This window comes from Silurus meridionalis, chromosome 12, assembly GCF_014805685.1.
Source record: "Silurus meridionalis isolate SWU-2019-XX chromosome 12, ASM1480568v1, whole genome shotgun sequence".
NCBI lineage: Eukaryota > Metazoa > Chordata > Actinopteri > Siluriformes > Siluridae > Silurus > Silurus meridionalis.
In genome coordinates, this window is record NC_060895.1 from 21,159,546 (window position 1) to 21,175,994 (window position 16,449).

General features: G+C 38.7%; 1 protein-coding gene across 1 annotated transcript in view; it reads left to right on the forward strand.

Moving 5' to 3' along the window:
• The window catches only part of trpc4b (transient receptor potential cation channel, subfamily C, member 4b), a 66,246-nt gene that overhangs the window by 46,143 nt on the left and 3,654 nt on the right, over positions 1–16,449 (forward strand). The window contains exons 3-9 of the mRNA XM_046862862.1: positions 1,023–1,359; positions 2,232–2,371; positions 12,568–12,881; positions 14,430–14,625; positions 14,764–14,955; positions 16,031–16,072; positions 16,165–16,254. Of these exons, the coding sequence (XP_046718818.1) occupies positions 1,023–1,359; positions 2,232–2,371; positions 12,568–12,881; positions 14,430–14,625; positions 14,764–14,955; positions 16,031–16,072; positions 16,165–16,254 (1,311 nt within the window). The remainder of the gene's footprint in view (positions 1–1,022; positions 1,360–2,231; positions 2,372–12,567; positions 12,882–14,429; positions 14,626–14,763; positions 14,956–16,030; positions 16,073–16,164; positions 16,255–16,449) is intronic.

The window sequence follows — 16,449 nt, forward strand, 5'->3', positions numbered from 1 at the left end:
GAATTCTCATACAAAAAAAATAAAATCCAATAAATTTTTTATTTCAATACATTTTAAACTACTTCAGACTAATTATAAATAAATAAACAAATAGATAGATATTTTAAAAACTAACACAAAAAATTAATACATGAATAAATAATAAGAAAAATGTGAAAAAGACAAAGAAATAGAATAAGAAAAAAAAGGAGAAGAAGCACAATCATCCGCAGCAGCAGCAGCATCATAAACTACCACTTTTAAAAAAGAAAAACCTTTTAAAATAAATGTCAAAATTAATTTTATTATTATTATTAGGTCAACAGTGGAGAGTGTGTTACAGAAGTAAAGAAAAGGGTGCAGGCAGGGGGGAGTGGGTGGAGAAGAGTGATAGCAGGAGTGATTTGTGATAGAAGGGTATCTGTGAGAGTGAAAGAGAAAGTTTATAGGACTGTGGTGAGACCTGAGATGTTGTATGGTTTAGAGACAGTGGCATTGAGTAAAAGACAGGAGGTGAAGCTGGAGGTAGCAGAGCTGAAGATGTTGAGGTTTTCATTGGGAGTGACGACGATGGACAGGATTAGAAATTAGTTTATTAGAGGGACAGCACATGTAGGACGTTTTGGTGACAAGGTGAGGGAGGCGAAATTTGAGATGGTTTGGACATGTGCAAAGGAGGGACATGGGTTATATCGGTAGGAGAATGCTGAGGATGAAACCACCAAGAGGGTGGAAAAGAGGAAGGCCAAGGAGAAGGTTTATGGATGTGGTGAGGGAAGACAAGCAGGTGGTTGGGTTGAAAGAGGCAGATGTCGAGGACAGTGGGGTATGGAGATGGATGATCCGCTGTGGCAACCCCTATTGGGAGCAGCCGAAAAAAAAAAGAAGAAAAAGAAGACTAAAAACCCTTAAAGAAACCACATATACCTCATAGGTGCAAGTGAGGCTGGTGGCGAGGATGGTACAGATCGATCTTCCCCACAGCAATGAATATATAAAGTGTAGATAAGTGAGCTGCGCTTCTCCTCTGCTTATGTTTTCAGTTTGTAGCCCAGCCGAACTGTCAGCAGCTCTTGGCTTCACGCTGGTATGATGAGTTCCCAGGCTGGAGGAGGCGCCACTGGGCAGGCAAGCTCATCACGTGTATCTTCATCGGCTTACTCTTCCCACTCTTCTCTGTCTGCTACCTTGTGGCTCCCAAAAGCCGCATCGGCCTCTTCATCCGCAAGCCCTTTATCAAGTTCATCTGCCATACATCATCTTACCTGACCTTCCTCTTCCTCCTCCTGCTGGCCTCGCAGCGTATCGTTCCCACCGACCCCAGGCGTCAAGGCCCAGAGCCCACCACGGTGGAGTGGATGATCCTGCCCTGGGTTTTAGGTAAAGCTTCATTCTAGGCAAAGCTGTATTAATCTTATTTAGGTTTGGAATTCAGCAAACCAAAATGATTCCAGATGTGAAGTTAGTTTGGTGAAATGGCCTGGAATTAAAACGTGTTCTGTGTGGAGACTTTTAGTAAAATTTCTTTGGAAGGAGTCTCCAGTGCCAGTGTTAAAAACACGAATGTTTTGTCTTATCAATTTTAAGAAAGACAACCAGTAAGGAAACTGCTTTTTAGCTCCTATAAGTTAAAGGATAACAAAAACAATATTTCTTTCCATAACTATACAAAACTATAATATTTTAAATTATTATAAATTATTGTGACCCCTGACTTTTTCAGTTATATGTGGTTCTTTCGCAAACGGTTACCACAACCTTACCACTTGAACCATCAGACCTAAACCTGTTCCAGCATGGCAGTTCCCCTATGCACAAAGCCAGCTCCATAAATATATGGTTTACATGGTTTGAAGTGGAAGATCTTGACTAACCCGCTATATAGGTCGAACCTCAAACCCTATTGAACACATTTTGGATTTAATTGGAACGCTGACTGCACCCCAGACCTCCTCAACTCACATACTGTACATCAGTATCTAATTTTACTAACACCTATCTGTATCTACCACAAATCTCCACAATCACATTCAAAAATCCAGTGGAACATCTTTTCAGAAAAGTGGTGGTTATTATAACAGCAAATAGGGAATAAATGTAGAATAGGATGTTCAAAAAGCACATATGAAATGTAATAGTCAGGTGTCCACAAATGTTTGTTGAGATAGATTATGTATTTAAGTGTTAGGGATTTTAGACACACACACACACTGACCTAATGCATTTAATGCTTTGCTTGGCTCCTTCAACAGGTTTCATATGGACAGAGATTAAGCAGATGTGGGATGGTGGATTACAGGATTACATCCACGACTGGTGGAACCTCATGGACTTTGTTATGAACGCCCTCTACTTGGCAACTATTTCACTAAAGATAGTTGCATATGTTAAGGTATGTTGTGTCACAACAATCATAGCAAATGCTGGGAAGACTAGTGATTAATCTTTTCAAGAAAGCAAATTAGTGATGACCTTTTTGGTGCCCCAGATTTACACCAGACATACCATGATCATCTGGCATATATCTAGCCAGGAGCGCATCAGAATCACAATGCTAGGATACAACCACAGTTCGCCCACAAGTAATGAAATAGATCTGGATTGATTTTGGTCTCATTTAGAATGCTATATTTGAAGCAAGATACAGATTTCATATTGCCCTGGGTAACACTTTTAACTAAAGTTAACTTTAACTGACATCATGTGAACAAACCACCAACCTTTGCATGAATAATCTAGAAATACAACCATAATAATAAAAAATAAATGGGAACACTGTGTAAAATTGAAAGTAATGAATTACATGTACTCCTGTTACTGTAATTAAGTAGATTTTTTTATATTTAAAAGTAGTTTTTAAATCTGTCATTTTACTTTTATTTACTACATAGTTTGAAGTGTTGTACTTCACATGTTTTAAATCATATCCGTTATGTAGTAAAAAAGAAAAAATGAAGAAAAAATGTAAGATAGAGATGGAAAAGACAGAATCGTGCTAAAGTGCATAACTCACATTAGACTCAAGTCATAGAGCTTTTTTTTTTGTGTATTTTCTTTTTTATTATTATTTATTTTTCTTTTTTGTTATTGTGCTAAATATGTTCCTTCAATTAAAAACAACTAGTTTAAGATTTATATCCCCTTGTCCTTTTTGAACACTTTTCATTTTTACGCTACAATCCCCACCCCATCCCTACTGTTAAAAAAATTAACTCTGTAAATTTTTGTAAACTTTTTACTTTTACTTAAGTAGATTTTTAGACTGGTAAGTTTACTTGTACTTAAGTATAATTTCATTAAAGTAACAGTACTTTTACTTGTGTAGAATATTTTAAAATGCAAATAAAATCAGAATGCATTGAATGCATGAAATTTATATTTCAGTAAAATATAGAAAACATATCAAAAGTTTATCCTGAAGAAATGTACCTTTTTAAGGCGAAAATAAGGTAATTTTGAATTTGATGGCTGCAACAGGTCTCAAAAAAGTTGGTACAAGGCCATGTTTTCCACTGGGCTGCTTCATGCCTTCTGTCTGTATACGTATGGGAACTCATGGACCAGTTTTTGAGGTTTTGCAGAAGGAATGTTGTCCTATATGTGTCTGATACAGGATCCTAGGATTGTAGCAATAGGTCTAATAGTGATTCTGATACTGATATTGGATACTACTCCAATACTAACGTTGATTTCTCCATTAACAATGTCTAACACCATATGATAGATAGTGAACAAACAATACAAAATGATAGTGACTTAGATGTGAAGAAAGCTTTATTCACACTTCTTTACAGAAATAGCCAGAGGAGGAACTACAGCACCTATCGATATCTACTGATTATTCTAATTTCAGGGAAACAGCTAATTCAGAGTATATTATTCTTAATAAAGCAATCAGCTATTGTCTGTATTTAACAATGAGGGATGGCATATTGAACACAATATTTCACTCTGTACATGTTTCTGAAATCAAATATGGTTAATATTATGAAGTGTGGGAGTGTGAAATATTCTGTGACTTGTTACATGAATGACTAATGCCGAATAGATTACTTGTCCTGGTATTGGTATTGTCATTAACAAGTGCCAAAAATATTTGCATGTATTTAATCTAGAAAAATAAATATATTATTGGTATTAATGCAATAAATAACATGAGTAGTAATAATTTGAATAAGATAGAGAAGTAAAGGAGAATTCAGGAAGCTATGAAAATATTGGCTTTTTAATATTTATTTACAGTGTATTTAGACTTGAAATGAATAATCAGCCAATACAAGGTTATTTTATATATTATTATTGTTTACACAAATGTCAATTAATAGGTCAAAATTGTATTTGGTGGTTCATTATCTTTGCTAATGATTTAATGTTGCCGATGTTTGTGACATAAATAATGCAGTAAAGTATGTGGAGGCAAAAGGTAGAAATCCATATTTATTATGGCATTATGTCCATTATCTCTTTTTATTCAACCATTATCATATGACCTCTAAATGTAGTTGTGTGGTGAAATCAATTTCAACAATTTCCCTATAGGATCAATAAAGTATTCTGATTCTCATTCTCATTTAAAGAGTACATAACTCATTCTCAGTACAGTCCCTGACAAAAGTCTTGTTGCTTGTGTACAAATTGACCTGATGTGCCGCTGAAATATATTTCGAATCAAGATTTTTTTACAAGAAATGGCTCATTTTAATCCCAACAGCTTTTGTAATAATGTTTCAGTGTAAAACGAAACTGTCATAAAGTATTCTAATTTTCACAGCTTGGTAAAGCCCATTGAGTCAATTTTTGCAGACATAAGTGTTGTCGCCTTGTCATATGAGCTTCACCTGTGACTAATAATGGATCAATTAGGTCTCAGGTGTGTATTAAAAAGAACCGCAGTACACTGGACCTTCACATCAACGGCAACTAGACCTCTGCAAACATGCCTAAGATTCACCCTAAGACTAAAGTTTTGATTATCAAGAGGCTGAAGACCAGGTCCACTGCTGATGTGGCAGACACCTTCAATGTGTCTCAGCATCAAGTACAGAGGATAAAAAAAAGATTTGAAGAGAGATGTTTTTGACAAGCCCAGGTCAGGCAGACTCCACAAGACAACTGCTCGAGAGGACCGTTTGTTGGCACAAAAATCCAAGGCCAGCCCATTTTTCACTGCAGCAGAGCTCCACGAGACCTGGACACCTGAAGTTCCTGTGTCAACCAGAACATTTTGTCGGATTCTGTCTCGAAATGGCCTCTATGTTTGAATCAGTGCCCAGAAGCCAGCACTAAACAAAAGACAATTGAAAAACCGTGTGGCATTTGCCAAGGCCCACAGCCTGCTAAAAGGATGGACGCTGGATAAGTGGCTAAAGGTGGATTTTTCAGAAGAATCTTCTGTTGAATTACACCACAGTCGCCGCAAATATTGCAGGAGACTTACTGGAGCCCGCATGGATCCAAGATTCACCCAGAAAACAGTGAATTTTGGAGGCGGAAAAATCATGGTCTGGGGTTACATCCAGTATGGGGGTGAGCGAGAGATCTGCAGGGTGGAAGGCAACATCAATAGTCTAAAATACCAAGAAATCTTAGCTCCCTCTTATATTCCCAACCATAAAAGATGCCAAATTCTGCAGCAGGATGGTGCTCCATCTCATACTTCGATCTCCACATCAAAGTTACTCAAGGCGAAGAAGATCAAGATGCTCCAGAATTGGCCAGCCCAGTCACCAGACATGAACATCATTGAGCATATGTGGGGTAGGATGGAAGACGGAACCAAAGAATATTGATGAACTTTGGGAGGCATGCAAGACTGCTTTCTTTGCTATTCCTGACGACTTCATCAATAAATTGTATGAATCCTTGCTAAGCCGCATGGATGCAGTCCTTCAAGCTCATGGAAGTCATACAAGATATAAAATTTGGATCTCACAGCACCACTACTTAATTTGCTGACATATTTTTTATTTGCATAAAATTTGTTCAATTTCTGTATAGGCGACAAAACTTTTGTCTTGCCAAAATTTGACCTTTCTGTCTTGATTAAATGATAAATCTTTTTTCAGTGAAACTAATTTATTTCAGTGCATTAAACATCATTTGGGAGGGTTTTAGCTTTTCATATGATCTATTTCTAACACCAATTGATTAATTAAAAGTCAGGTTAATAGCAGGTGTTTCTACAAAATAGATAAGCGACAAGACTTTTGTCAGGGACTGTAGTTTGGTAACCTCATTAGAACAGATTTCTGGATTAGAAGTTTCCATGTCTGCTGATTCATTCTTTTACATGAATATAAAATATAAAGAAACATGAATATTGTGTCAGGATTTTTAATCTTTATTTTATTTTACATTTTTTTCTCAACAACACTTGAACAAATTGTATTGCAAATTGAACAAAGTGCATCTGTGGTTCAATGTGGGATAAAAAGTACCCAAAAACCATCTCCAGGTTATGTATATAACCATCGCTTTGGAAACGCTTCCACATTGTCCAAGCTTTAAAGCTCTCAAGTGTTTAATCAGTCCAATGGAAAGCTCGGTGTCACTGGCGGGGTGACGTCACAATCAGAAATAAAAAAAACACATGGAGTGAAGCCGGCACTAGCTTCTAAAAAGATAATGAAGCGCTGCAGGGATGTTGGCAGTGTGGCATGGAGACGCAGCATTTCACTCCATTGGGGAACCATGGTTGCATACGTAAACTAAAGATGTTCCCTTCAGGAACTCGAGCTGCATCAACAATGCTTTGGGAACGAGTCCAATAATGCCAGATTGACCAGACCCTGAATTGTGTGGAAGAGCACAGCTAGGTCGACAGAGGGGCCAGGAGTGGCACCGAGGTGAAGGTTATAAAAAAACCTGACAAACATCAACGGGGTGGACCAGCAAGCAGCGTTGCAAATGTCTTGGAGAGAGACTCCAGGGAACCAAGCCTTAGAGGCTGCGACACTCTGGGTCGAGTGAGCTCTGACCCTAAAAGGAACGGGGCAACCGGATGACTCAGAGGAAAATGGAATAGCATCCAGAATGCATCCTCTGAGCGTTTGCTTGTTCGCAGGAAGACCTTTCTTTGGAGGGCCATAGCAGTTGAACAATCTCGCACAAGACCTAGTCAGTTTAGTTTCTCCTGATCTGGGGCCTGGAAGGGAGGAGGAAAGAATGCCTGAAGAATAACAGGTCATGGGAAGACTGTGGGTACATTGGGAACCTAACCTGATCTAAGGTGAAAAGCACTGGCTATGCCTGGAGAAAACTCTATGAACGAGGGGGCCACTGAAAGGGCCTGAAATTTGCCAATCTCCTGGTTCAACAGGAAGGAGCCAACCCTTCCTGTTGAACTGTTCCTGAAGGAATTCCAGCACTGGGCCGACCGGGCAGTTAACTGGATACAAATGGTGCAGGTACAGATGCCATCTCATGGTGTACAATGTCCTCATAAAGGGAGCTCTGAATTGAAGAATAGTCTTTCTGGAGAGACCAGAGGCTGGGAGTCATGCCTCCTCAGGGGGCACAGCCACAATCTCCACAGCTCTGGGTGGGGATGGACTAGTGTGCCCTCTGCCGGAGAGAGAAGATCTCTCCTGAGATTAATTTAACAAGGATGGTGTTCAAAAAGGGCTACCATGTCCACGAACCATGGTCTGCCTGGCCACCATGGGGCCACCAGGAGGAGATGAACTTTGTCCTGGCAAACTCTCTCCAGAACTCCCGGGAGAACCAGGGAGAACCAGAGGGGACAGTGTGACATCTCTTGAGTTGTGAACAAGCCCACTTGAGCTCTGTAGATTCTCTACCAGATCTGCTCCACCACGTGGGGTTGGAGTCGCCATTCCCCGGGCCTCTGCACTTGCTTCGAGAGGGTGCCTTCTTCCTTATTCAAATGACCCGGGATATACGCTGCCCCCAAAGAGAGCAGCTTCCTCTGGGCCCACAGGAAAATCTGATGTGCCAGCTTGTACAGGATGCGTGACCTGGTGGTTGATATAGGAGACCACAGAGGTGTTGTTCGAATGGACTAACACGTTTCCCTCTGAGGTCAGGAAGAAAGTGCTTTAAAGCTATTAACATGGCCAGCATCTCTATGCAATTGATGTGCCACAGTAGATGGGGCCCTTCTGTAAGACCTTGGGCAAAACGGCCATTCATGACCACCCCCCATCAAAGAAGGTAAACGTCTGTCAGTAGCATTACACAATGAACAGAAACTCCCAGCAAGTGGCCCTGATACAGAAACCCGAATGGATTGCCCCTCCAAGAATGGAAAGATCCAATAGGGTGAGCTATAGGTGCATTTCAGCAGACACGAGTGCGGTTATAAACCAGCCAATGGCCCCAGCAGTCTTTAGTGGCCCTCAGAGCTGGGTATGCCGCACAACATCCGCTCCTAAGCAAGCATCACACAGGCTGTGCGTATCCCCCCTGTAATATAGCAGGAGCAAGGAGGAACACACAGCTGGAAAGAGTGCTTCCTTTGACTTGTCTTACTTTCGGACATTAACAATTACCGTTAGAAACATACACACATAGAGCATTTTCTGAACAAATAGAAGCTAGCGCCGGCTTCACTCCATGTGCTATTTATAGCCTCTTGGTCGTGACATCACCCCGCTGGTGACGCCGTGCTTTCCATTGGACTGATTACACATGTGATTCAGTGCATGGACAACACAGAAGCGTTCCAAAAGTGTTGCTGACGTTTCTGAAGGGGTACAGCACCTGTGTATGCTGAAGTATCTCAGTAAATATTGCCCAATAAAAGTATACACTACATTACATCACCTGTCAAAAGTTTGGAAACAACTAAACCTTTATTGCTTTTGATTTACATGCTGTATGTTCCTTTTGTCTGTATGCCAGAAACTAGGTGTTACATCCCAGTCTAGGGTTGGGGCGCATAGCGTTAAAGGCATGAGGTGATGGATATTAGGTGGATGGGAGTGTATTTGGTATAGGAGTGATGAAGAATATAAACACAAACACAAAGGGATAGACTCTAGGATCGACCAAGGCCAAAATAATAAACAAAAACGCTCTTTTTACAAACACTAAATCACTTACAAACAATACCAAACGAAAGACAAAACACTTCCCTAACTTAGTGGCTTGCTGTGCATTTGATACCTGGGCCTTCAGTGGAGACTTACCCGACTTAATCCACCTCTTAATTCCCGCTCTATCACGTTGCATATACCTTTTTTCTTTTAAAGAAAGCTCCAATCCTCTACACTATAACTGTAACTGTGCCACCTACATCATCTGGAACAGTTCAGAATCAATATTTGTCTAATAACATGACAAAAACATTAAACATTTAATTAAAATACAACCTACTCACCAGAGATGCATACTCATAATGCACACTCACATAATCTGCACCGCTCCTCAGAGGCGGTAAGATAAGATATACCTTATTTGTTGCACAGTGGGGAAATGTCTGAGGTTTTCACATATCCCAGCTTGTCTTAAAGCTGTGGTCAGAGCACAAGGTCAGCCATGATACGGCCCAATGGAGCAGATAGGGTAAATTGACTTGCTCGAGGCCTTAACAGTGGCAGCTTGGCAGTGCTAGGGCTTGTACCGCTGACTGCATGATCAGTAACTCAGAGCCTTAACCACTGGACCACCACTGCCCTAAGTAGGAAGCCAGTTTTACCGCTCGTAGGCACTGGACTGGAAGTGGCAAACAAACCCTTTCCCAGGCTGAGGCAAATTCAGGGTTGGCTGACCTCTCCTCACGATGTCTAGCTTTTCTTGAAAATTTATTTTTAAGCATGTCCGAGACCAAATTAAATTTTGTTCCTACTCCATCAGCCATTGTGGGTTTATAAAAGTTTAAATCAGATGTATTAATGTGTGCAGATCGCTACAGACATGTTTTGCTAGTCGAACTTGGCTGTAACAGTTTTCCTCTGAACAAACAAACAGGACGGAAAAAAGGCTGACGCTATTCTGGGTCAGCTAGCTGGCCCTGTTAGGCGAATTTTAAATCTGATTGGTTAAAGAAACAGACCCATTGATAATATAATCTAAGGTACAACGGCCAGCACTACTGATTCTGAAGGCGTGGGCAGATTAGATTGAAATTGCAGCAAATAGAGGCTAAAATCTGATTGGACAAAAAATCGAACATACACATACACATACTGAAAGCCGTCAGCCAAGAGAAAAGCTAAAAAATAAAGAGAATAAACTGTTGGGAATAAAATAATACAATTTCATGAAACAAATATAAGAATTTATGTTGTAAATGTAGGTCAGTGCTTCTGATAGTGTTTAGGACAGTAAATGACTGGTAGAAGGTTATGTGGGTAATGAATCCAACGTTGACATTTCTGGCTCTAACAGAAAAACATATAGGTTAGACAAAGAATAAGACAGAGGATGTTAGCAAGAATGGAGGTGAAGGCTTCATGTTTTGGGGTTGTTTTGGAGCAGGGAAGGTTGGAGATTTAATGCCGTTGAAAGGAATACTAAATCAACATGGCTGCCATTCCATACTTCAGCGTTGAGCAATTCCATCTGGGATAAACTGGATCACAAGGTCAGAAAGAAATCACTGAATAGTAAAGGACATCTTTGGAATGTTTTACAAGATGCATGGCAAAGTATTTTAGCTGAATGTTTGGGGAAACAGTGTACAGTATTAGTGTGCGAAGATGCTAATTCATGCTAAGAGATAATTATTCAATGAAAATAAAGTGTAGCATCTGTACATTTATATATTTGTTTGGTCAAAGACAATCTACGGATTAAGGAATTCCTAATAAGGAACATGTGTCTCTCAAAAAAACAAAAAGACCAGGTGCTTCCAAACTTTTGACAGGCAGGTTACCGTATTTTTCGGGCTATAAGCCGCGACTTTTTTCCCCACGTTGTGAACCCCGCGGCTGAAACAACGAAGGCATAATATATGCCTTAAAGCCAAAAAACTGAGCGACATAACATTAGACCAATGAAATTTCCGAACGGAAAAGAAAAAACGCACCTCACCTGTGTTCTGAGCTGCAGGGCATCGGGAGAAAAAACTTTCACCGGTGTTGATTTTTAAACGCACAATGATGCCAAAAGATAAACTCCCCAGAGAAATACACTGGTACCTTGACCTACGAGTTTAATTCGTTCCGTGGACGAGCTCGTATCTCAATTTGCTCGCACATCAAATCAGTTTTCCATATTGAAAATACTTAAAATAGCATTAATCCGTTCCAACCCTCAAAATGACACCCCGTTTTTATGTTTCATGTTAATAAATTGGAAAATAAATTTCTAAACAACAAATCTTGTATAAAAACATAATAGAAAGAGTATGTAAAGATATAATAAGGTTTTATTCAGTGTATTTTCCTTGGAGATGAGACGACTTGAGCTAACGAAGACGCCGGTGGGGTGTGTGTGTGTGTGTGTGTGTGTGTGTGTGTGTGTGTGTGTGTGGAGGGGGGTAGAGGCGATAAGTGGTGGCGGAGGGAAAACTTGTTTTTTACTATCACTCCTGTACACTACGTATCCCTAAACTTTACAGTTTTTACTTTTTCTTCTTTGCTTATCTTTAAAGCTTGTCTCAAGCTTGTACCTCATTTTTTTGCTCGCGTAAGCAAAAAAATAGACTGAGTAACCGCTCGTACCTCGGAAAACTCGTACATTAATGCACTTGTAGGTCAAGGTACCACTGTAGTTGTGAAAGGAAGGAGGAAGACAGTGAACAATGACTTTCTTTATCGGCTACTGTTTAGATACAAGCCGTTGTAACGCGTTGAGTCTGGGTGAAGGAAGAGCTCACTAACTCCAGTTGCAACACAAATCATATAAGCACAGACAGCTTTCCAAAACTCGTGCTTTTTTATTTTTCTTGGCAACAGCGTTATGGGTTAGTCAAAGAAACAGAAATGAGCATCAGAAAATAATAAGGACATAATCCTCAGTCTCACACGCACACACATGCAGTAATACCGGAAGAGTGCAGTGACATGCTATTCCCAAAATGGCGCTCTGCTCTTAAAGAAGCCACAACATATTTCACCCGTTACACCATGTAACAGACACTATCTTTCGGTAAAGCTTATGTAAAGTTCATTAGTTTCAGTGTAGACACCTGTGGCTTTTACACAGGTGCAGCTTATTTATGTTAAAAATAAAAATATTTGTAAAATATTAGGCTTATATAAGGGTGGCTTTATAGTCCGGAAATTATGGTACCTGTAAACTATTGATATGACATTATAAAAAATAGATATGTTGAAAGTAACACATGTAAATAATAAAATAAACAAAGTCAAAGTCATCCCCAGATATACATGTTGCATATACAGTATTTAAAAGTAATTTTGAACTTTTGATCTAAATCTCAAGGGTATACTACATTTCACACTATTAGGTCAAAGATACATATTAAAACATATAAAAGAGGAACAGAAACCACCTAAGCAATAAGAAAAAGTACAGTTTTGTACCCTTTTTTCTGAGTCTGTGTTGAATACTGAAAACACATTTATACGCAATGGAAGTTAAAATGAAAAAACTATGTATATTTTAGTTACTGCAAATACTAATCATGGTAATGAAGCAAGCTTTTCTCTTCCATGACAGTACAGTGAGAGTAAACCCAGGGACAGCTGGGAAATGTGGCACCCCACGCTGGTGGCCGAGGCTGTGTTTGCCATCGCTAACATCTTCAGCTCCCTGCGCCTCATCTCCCTCTTCACGGCCAATTCTCACCTTGGTCCTCTGCAAATCTCATTGGGCCGAATGCTTTTAGACATCCTCAAGTTCCTTTTCATCTACTGCCTGGTGCTGGTGGCTTTTGCCAATGGCCTCAACCAACTCTACTTCTACTACGAGACCAAAGGCATCGATAACTGCAAGGGCATCCGCTGCGAAAAGCAGAACAACGCTTTCTCAACGTTCGTTTGTGTATTCAATGCCAATAAATATGCTGGAGTTGGTGGTAACACTTTATTTTAATGAACACATAGTAGATGTTCTTGTTCTGTGTTATGTTCTTGTTCTTGGTCTAGTAAAGTCCAAATCAGACGTAGGCATGTACATGTACTGCATGCGCCTTATTCATTATTGAAATTGGTAATATTAAATCCATGTTTAGTGCTTGTGACATGGTAAGTAGTGATGATTACAATTCTACTTTTTTCTACACAAAAAAACATTTTAGTATAAATCGGACTAATGTCTTGCACTTATATTTTAAGATGTGAATTTAATAGATAGATAGATAGATAGATAGATAGATAGATAGATAGATAGATAGATAGATAGATAGATAGATAGATAGATAGATAGATAGATAGATAGATAGATAGATAGATAGATAGAAAACAGAAACATACATCAAAATAGTTAGACACTTGACTTTTCCAAACTTTGACCACATAGTTGGAGACACAAAATCGTATAGGATGCCTATGAATGCAGTAGTATAAAATGTTCCCTTCACTCTAACTAGGAGAACCAAACCTGTTCCAGCATGACAATGCCCTTTTGCCCAAAGCCAGCTCCATGAGAATATGGTTTACATGGGTTGCTATAGAGCTTAATTTAAGATGAATTGGAATGCTGACTGCAACCCAGGCCCCCTCAACTCACCTACATCAGTGCTTAACTTTAATGATGCCCTTGTGGCTAAATGAGTCTAAGACAAATCTTAACAATTGCACTCCAATATCTAGTGGTACATCTTCACAGAAGAGTAGAGTTAATTATAAAAGCTAATCAGAACTAATCATGTCCAAAAAGCACATACCAATTATATGGTAGTAACAGGTGTCTAGAACCAAAAAAAAAAAAAAAAGACTTTAAACATACCCATTACTTATATGAAATAACCACATTGCCTCTCTTAAAGCCATCTTTGCCAACATGATAAAAAAAAATCAATCAAAGTCAATTTAACAAATTGCTAACAATAACTAGCTACATGTAACCAGGTTAGCTTGTTTTCCTTGCTAATCCTAGTTAGACTAGCATAGAATCCCAGAAGTCGAATTCAAGATAATGGAAATTTTTTTAGCCCTAATTATTTGCATGATATTTTATTATATCTGATGTAGTTATTAGCAGATTGTGTAGCATTAATCATACCTATAATCAGCAAAAAAAGTGAACAGAGACAAAATGACAAAATCAAGTAGTTGCTTAGCAAACTTTCTTGTCATAGTTACTTTTCACATTAAACAATAACTAAGTTAATTCAATCTACAGTTTTCAAGTAAAAAGTGTGTAAGACTGAGTCAAGGTATTTAGTAATCAGGGGAATATGACAATTAAGTTTGTATTGACGGAGTGTTGTAGTCCTCGGCAGCCATGATTGCATTGTGTTTTGGGTATTGTAGTTTAAATCTCATATCAGAGTTCTCCTAATGGATACATATGTGTTCCTTTTAATAAAGTGTTAACAATTTGCTTGATTGTAATCGTTTTTCTACTCATTTCAACAGGTTGTTTGAAACGTTACAGTCTTTATTCTGGTCCATATTTGGTCTGATCAGTTTATACGTGACCAACGTTCAAGCCGACCACAAATTCACCGAGTTTGTAGGCGCCACGATGTTCGGCACGTATAACATCATCTCCCTGGTGGTGCTCCTCAATATGCTCATCGCCATGATGAACAACTCGTATCAGCACATTGCAGTAAGAGCTATAGCAGGCCCTGTCTCCAATACTGACTTCATTGCTTTGAATTATTACTGCCTTCCATTGAATGAGCTGAGTTCGTATTAAATGCACATTCTCCAGCATGATTTACTGCAGGTCCTTTATTTGCTATAGGATCATGCTGACATTGAGTGGAAATTTGCCAGGACGAAGTTGTGGATGAGCTATTTTGAAGAGGGAGGTACACTGCCACCACCGTTCAACATCATCCCCAGTCCCAAATCCATGTGGTACCTCATTAATTGGATTAAGATTCACATTTTCAGAAGAAGGTTGAGGAGTACAGAAACTTTTGGAGCATTAGGGGTGAGCTGAATATCTTTATTTATTTATTAATATTGTAATTATTATAATAAATTTTATTATAATTGTAACTGGAATATCTTAGATATAGTGTTTATGTATATTGAACTATTCAGTAATTTAGCTATGTAACAGAAGAACTTATATAATACAGAGAACCGGAGAGATGTTAGCTGACTGTTTCACACATACAGTCAAACATTGAGGTGCAAGCTTAAGGTTGTTTTGGAGCAGGGAAAGTTGAAGACTTATTTTGGAAAGTGCAAAGAATACTGAACTAACATGGCAAACATCCTAAGCAACACCATGCAATTTCGTCTTGACTGCGGCTGATTGGAACCAACAGTTGGTTGGAGTGTTATCTATCATATAACACTGCCCATTCACCACATGTAAATCCTTTAGAACTGTTCTGGGATGAACTGGATCACAAGAAAGAAATCTCCAACTATTATAGAACACATTTGGCAAGTTTTACAAGAGGCATTTCAGCTGAATGTTTGGAAAAAAGAACTGTCCAGATACCAAGAAAGTGTAATGCTGTATTGATGCTAAGGGAGGACATTTCAATGAATATAAAGTTTGACATCTGTATATTTATATACTTTTTTGGTGAACAATTTGTTTTCACACTGTTAAATTACCTAATTAGTTGCATATAAATAAAAGGAAAATGCATGTCTCTCAAAATCCATAAAAGTCTAGGTGTTTCCAAACTTTTGACAAGCACTGTATAATCTTACATTTCATACAGATTTGATCATTTCATTCTCTACTGCATCTAAGCATCTGATTTTGCATATGTACATTTGAATTTTCTGCTTCTTTCCACAAAACGACAAACAAACGCCAGACAAATCACTTTTCATGCAGACGTTCAAACTGAAAAATGGTCGAGAGCTGGACTGTGGACTTCATAAGCAAAACGCTGGTGTGAGCCGATTGTAAATAACCGCTTGTCAGTTTCTGTCAGGAGTGATGAAACACCTTCTGATAAATGCTCCAGCTTCCAATTTTCAGTTTCTAAGAGATGAAAAATTTATGCACTAAATAAATAGTGATTTTTGTTTCTTTTTAGAGAAGAGCTGCCGAAAAAGTAAGACTTAGCCACCAATATCAGGTTTGTTAAAACACTACTTGAAAGCTAAAATTTGTCAGATTAATTTGGCTGGGGATAATTTTTTATCTATGTTTCTGGCTTTGTTTCTGCAGGGGGTTTTGAGAAACCTGGTAAAAAGATATGTAGCAGCTATGATCAGAGATGCCAAAAAAGAAGAAGGACTTACAGAAGAAAACTTCAAGGTAATAAAAGTATTTTCTATTAGGAATGATCGGTTCCAGTGTAAAAATGTGTGTGTGGCAACATGGAAAAACATGTGCATGGTAAAACTTAATGCCTGTTAAAATAAAATAATTCTGGAAAAAGTTTTTTATTTTTTTAATTACATTAAGGTTAAAAGCAAAAAGAGACAAAACTGCATTTCTGACTGAAATGCA